Source organism: Podarcis raffonei, chromosome 1, assembly GCF_027172205.1.
Source record: "Podarcis raffonei isolate rPodRaf1 chromosome 1, rPodRaf1.pri, whole genome shotgun sequence".
Classification (NCBI taxonomy): domain Eukaryota; kingdom Metazoa; phylum Chordata; class Lepidosauria; order Squamata; family Lacertidae; genus Podarcis; species Podarcis raffonei.
In genome coordinates, this window is record NC_070602.1 from 22961142 (window position 1) to 22967141 (window position 6000).

Consider the following 6000-nt stretch of genomic DNA (forward strand, 5'->3'; position numbering starts at 1 on the left):
ATTTCATGAGAAATAGATCTGGCTATTCATCTGTATTCAGGCCCTACTGAAATGTAAAAAAGAAGGAAGAAACTCAAACCTACCACTCTGCGACTGTTTTAACTGTTTTTTCAGGTACCAATCAAACATCAAGTATGTTAAAAATGAAAAAATATTTGGAGCACAGACTCAAAACTGAACTATATAATCCAGATGGCCTATCTATAACAATAACTGTAAGTGCCAGAGAAAATACATACAGTGCTACCTCGGGTTACAAACACCTTGGGTTACAAACACTTCCAGTTACAGACTCCACTAACCAGGAAGGAGTGCCTCGGGTTAAGAACTTTACCTCAGGATGAGAACAGAAATCGCGAGCTGGCGGCATGGTGGCAGCGGGAGGCCCCATTAGCTAAAGTGGTACCTCAGGTTGAGAACGGTTTCAGGTTAAGAACAGACCTCTGGAATGAATTAAGTTCGTAACCAGAGGTACCACTGTACTTTGAACGAAAAGACCAAACCTTAAACCTAAACTCTTCTTACCTTAAAATCTTTGTACCAGGGTGGTCCAACTTTTCAAACAAACTGGGTCACAAGAGTACTCATACCCTTTCAAAGTGCCCCAATATTCCTGCATCATCCCGGAATTTGAAGAAACCATCCCAGCTTCTGATTTGATCCTAGAATGTCCCATTTACCTCCTCCAGCGCCACTGCTGACCCTGGGGAGAGGATGCGCCAGTGCTTGCAGTGATGCTGCGCTCTCGCATGAGTCAGCATGGCACCAAAAGACACACGTCCTGATTTTCATCAGAGGAATGTTGGAGGGTATGGAGTACTTTGACACGGAACCTGCGGGTCACACAAAGCCTTTTCATGCGGGCAGGTGGGATGGGGTGGTGAATTGATGGGGTGGCCAGAATTGATGCACGCCCCCCCCCAACCCTCGTGCTGCCTTCCCAAAGCTGGGTAATAAAGGCATCGGGCTTTGGGAAGGAGATGGGAGGGCTCTGGAAGGGTCCTAGAGCCCTATTACCTCCTTCCCAAAGCTGGGAAATCACTAAGTAGTCTTTGGGAAGGAGACAGGAGGGCTCTAGGATCCTGTCAGCCCTCACAGCTCCTTCTCAGCACTTACCCAAATTAGAGAAGGCAGCATGAGGGCTGGGGAGGGGGCATCAGATGTTGCTGAGGGTTGGGGGGGAAAGCCTTGAGGGCCACATGTGGCCCTTGGACCACATGTTGGGCCACCTGCAATATACATTTGACATTAAGTAATTTGCATATTAAATCAAAATATCAGAAATTCACTGTTCCAAGGATATAACACAACTGCTAGCAACACTGATTTTAAGGCTGTAGTTATACCGACATGGTACTGCACATTATTTCTGTGAAACGTTTCAACTGAATTAATAGCCAAGGATTACAATTTTAATTAAAAAATGAAAACAAATGTTACTGCATATTAGTAACAACTTTCCCCCCTTTCCAACAGGGATCTGAGCTTTTCCATTTTAGGGTATCAACTATTCCTGGAGTCTCCTTTTGTAACTTATTTGACGAATTTCAGGTATTGTCATTAGCTCTTTTTAAAAAACAACAACACACAAATTACACCATACTATAGAATGAATTAACAAACATAAAATAGGATACGAGATTGTACAAAATGTTCCCACATATTTAGCCCTTACTTCAGCACATTCCCAGAGAACAGCAGGAATTAGCGGGTGCAAGGGGGACTGGACTGGAGAAGGACACTTTAGGGAAACGCACAGAAGTGGAAGCTAAAGCAGACTGGAGCGCATATATATCTATATATCTATATATATCTATATATATATATATATCCTCATACAGGGTGTGTTTTTTAAAAGAGGCCCCGTGGAACATGTGTACTCTGTATCCACAGGGCCTCTTTTAAAGGACTCACCCTGTATATATGAATGACTTTCTGGATGCCAAGGCCCAGGTTTGAGGCAAGTACTCTTTAGTGAGAGAAGCCCAGCAGATATTTAAATAGCACAACTGTGACTTCAGTCATTAATTAAAAACACTGCAAGGCAGGAGTAGCCTCTTAGCTCACAAAGGCTTTGAATGGTGCCTGAAGATTTTGCTTTGTCACTTCTGTTGTACAAGCTCTAGAAACTTAATTGTTGTGTTTTTTTTTTAATTAACGTTCAGAGTTTAGGCCATGTGCTGGCTCTGGCACAGCAATATGCCCCCTGCCCTCTTGGCAGGCCTGCCCGTGCCAAACATATGACCATGGAAAGGCTGCCATCTCAAACAAGAGCTGATAGAGTCACTTGGATAATTTGGGCCAGGTTAACTTTCTGCTCCAGCCTTTCCAATTTAATGCCTTCCAGGTGATTTTGGACTGCAATGGGCTAATGGGGATGGGAGTCCCAAATGTCTGGGAAGGCTAGTCTGCTCTGGCTGGCAGCACCTCTCCAATATTTCATGGTTGCTGCTGGCTCCACCTCCTATTTAAGCAGTTGGCCCCGCCTCCCTGCAGGGCTGATTAGCTAACTGAGCTTGGGTGGGAACCTCCAATGGCTATCACAGGGAGTCAGGCCAGCCCAGCCAGCTAGTGGGTCCCAAGGGGCCGGGGTGCTGCACGTGGTCCCGCAAAAGGCTCCCACAAGGAAGGTGTGAGCGCTCATTCTTAGCCCATACTTTTCTGGGTATTTTATTTTACGAGGTACAATAATAATGCAGTATCTTGCAACAAACCGCATGCAATGCTTACCAAATTGGTTTCCCTATAAACTCAGATGACTGTTTCTGTTCCCCCACCACTAGGATTTGCATATGCCAGCTTTCGCTATCACTTAGACCAGTTTCACTTTCTTGTTGTCAACAGGATGAGCAATAGTCAATTTAAAGGGAAGTGACTGTTGGAATTACAATATTTTCTGTTGCAGATTTATATTGACGATTCTCCACTGGCATTCCCAGGAAACTATCTTATCAGTTCAATGACGTCTATATTAATTGGAGGCATTATTTTTGTGGCATTTATTCTGTATGTATTTGAAATTGAGATAAGGAACTTCTTAAAAAGGAAACTAAGAAGAAATAAAGTGGCATCAAAACCCCCACCCAAGAGAGCTTCAGTAAATTCTGGTGATTCTGCAAAAAATTGACTGGCAATAGTAATAACGTTATAATAATGTGTTGGTTTTTAAAGTTGCTATAAGACCCGCCTGTTGCTTTTATCAGTAACTATGTTCCACAAATTTTAATGGGTTTTTTTTTTGAATGAACATATGTACAACTATTTCATCTTTAGCTGTAGTCTTTCTGTTTAGGAAAAATATTTTTGAAAAGATGTGAGGAATTTTCATTTGTTGTTCCTTAGGATGAAACTCATTTAGTCGCTGTTTGTCATGAATTTTACTGAAGTTTATTGGGCAAGATTCCGCCCCCCCCTCTCCAAAAATGTCACTGAAGCAGTATACAATAAAATAGTTCATATATTTAAAATACAATGCATTGCTAAATGTGTCTACTTGCGCCTCTGCTTATTTTATGTACCGGTTATTTCTTGATTAAAGAGGTGCTTCTTCCTCCTATTAATGTACATATGTGTGCAAACTTTGGTATTTCTCCAACCTAATAATAATAATAATAACAATTTATTTATATGCCACCCATCCGGCTGAGTTTCCCCAGCCACTCTGGGCAGCTTCCAACAAAAAATTAAAAATACATTAAAACATCAGTCATTAAAATCTTCCCTAAGATAAAGCTTTTCTTCTGCATTATGACTAATAGTATGATATTTCTGCAATGCAATTTTATCCACTGGATCATGGTCATCAAAAGTTACAAATCCCAAGCCCCTCTTTTTACCAGATTGTCTGTCTGTAATTATTTCAATTATGTCAATTTTTCCATATTCTGAGAAGTAGTCTTTAAGGTGATGTTCCTCAGTATCTTCTTTAATTCCACCAACAAACAATTTTTCCACAGTAACATGAGCTCCAGGTTTTCCAAATTCCTCCCTGGCTAAGGCTCTTTTCGGTTAAACTACTCTTCCCTCAATGGAATGAGGTCTGGCAGCCATTGCTGCATCAACTTCAGCCATGGAAGAGAATGTGACAGAACCAAATTCTCATGAGCGTTTGCTTGCAGGGTCTCTCATAACTAGTGATGTTAAATTCTCAAGAATTCTCAATTAATGAGAATATTAGAGAATTTTCATTTAAAATAGGAGAATGTGCATTTTAATGCATTGAAAATGATTTTAGTTAATATACATATTTATTTATGGGTAAACTTGTTCAGATGGCAACCAAAAACTGTAGACATACTTTTATTCAATGGGGCAATGCAGTGAATTCCCATTCTTTCATTTTTTGCACCAAACCTGAAATTGAAAATTCAACGTGAATGATTCATGTTAATCACTAAGCCTGCCACTAACTGTATATTTACCATCAACTTTGAATTCTAATTATGTTGTGAATGTATAAAATGTAGCTTTTAAAGTAAAAGGAATATAAAAATAACTCAGGTCCGCTACATGAGTCCGTTCACTATTGACATATAGGGAAACCTGTTGTTTAGTAAAGGAACTACAGTGAAAATATATAAGCACAAGCCTACTTGTCACTTGCAAGTATCAAATTAAAAAGTAAAACATGTTTCATAGTTAAAGCTAAACCAGCTTTAACTGGTTTAAGTTTTGATACAAGCAAATTCAGTAATAGGCTCTCTTGTGCTTCTAATAGCTTAATAACTGTTTTGGTGACTGAAACACAGCTTGATAAACAAAACTATATGCACACACATATAAAAAAGAGGCCATTAACATTAAATGTATTATCATTATATGATAACATATTTCAGTATGTCTGTCTCTGGTAAAGGGCACCTTGAACCATTGAATGGCACTGCAAAAACTAGTTACTGGCACTAAATAAAAATATAGAAATGTCAACTGTTTCTATGAAGGCCACATCACACGCTGTTACACATAATTGTATAGTGTATAATTAAGTGTATAAAGCATTAAAGCATTAAAGCTACTTTCTGTAAATAATAATAATAATAATAATAATAATAATAATAATACTGTATGGCCAAGGATATAGAATTGCTAAGAATAAGGTCACACCAACATAGAAAAAAGGCTATTACATATAGTAGAAATACAAACGAATTCAAATGTTCATCAAATTAAATGAATAGCATATCTGAGGGGGTTTTTAAGCGACGGCTCAGCTTGAGGCGATTCCCCCTCTGCAGCTGCGGCGGCAGCAGTAGCAATGGAAGCGTGTGAAGCGGCTAACGACTCTTGCTATTACTTCCCTTTGCTTTCTCAGTGGGCATATTCTGACTCCATTCCCACTGGCACTTGGTTATGCTATTAGAGGGAGGTATTCTATTAAAGGATAATCGAAGTGGAAGATTCTGCGAGACCAAATAGGTTACTTACAAAACCACGCTCCGTACATTGTTTAGGGCGGAACACAAAGCCAAACACGACCATCTAGTGGCATATATAAAAACAGCAGCCTTCAAGAATGGTGTTAGATATAATATTATAATAATAATTATTCTTTATTGCACATTAGTTGCTCTGTACCTTAAAAAAAATTCAGTGAGATTTACAAAATAAAATACTGCAGAAAGAAACAATTAAAATGAGAACATTTAAAGCAGTGTATAATGCAAAATATGTATGGTGGTTTTTCAACTAATTTTTTCCCTCAGAGTAGGCCTGGTGAAATGAATGAGCATGGAGGAGTTAGGTTCGTTAATTTAAATAGCTCTACTCTGAGTAAAACTGAATTGAATACCACCCCTAAAATGTTCACCCAATAACACTGGAAATAAAATTGTCAGTATCATCAGGCCATTATACAAAAGTGTGGTACAATCACACTTGGAATACTGTTTACAATTCCAGCACCGCACTACAAAAAGGATAATGTGGAGTTGGAGAAGATTGAGAGAAGGGCAACCAACATGACAAAAAGCATTTTAGTTTAGAGAATAAGGCGACTAAAAG

At 39.2% G+C, this 6000-nt stretch overlaps 1 protein-coding gene across 10 annotated transcripts in view; it reads left to right on the top strand.

Moving 5' to 3' along the window:
* LOC128407835 (cation channel sperm-associated auxiliary subunit beta-like) overlaps positions 1-3564 on the top strand; it is a 38805-nt gene extending 35241 nt beyond the window's left edge. For all 10 annotated transcript variants that reach the window (XM_053376716.1, XM_053376781.1, XM_053376708.1 and 7 more), the window contains 3 exons: positions 115-215; positions 1477-1551; positions 2906-3564. In XM_053376716.1, coding sequence (XP_053232691.1) covers positions 115-215; positions 1477-1551; positions 2906-3127 — 398 coding nt within the window. In that variant the 3' untranslated portion in view covers positions 3128-3564. The remainder of the gene's footprint in view (positions 1-114; positions 216-1476; positions 1552-2905) is intronic.
* The last annotated feature ends 2436 nt before the right edge of the window (positions 3565-6000 follow it).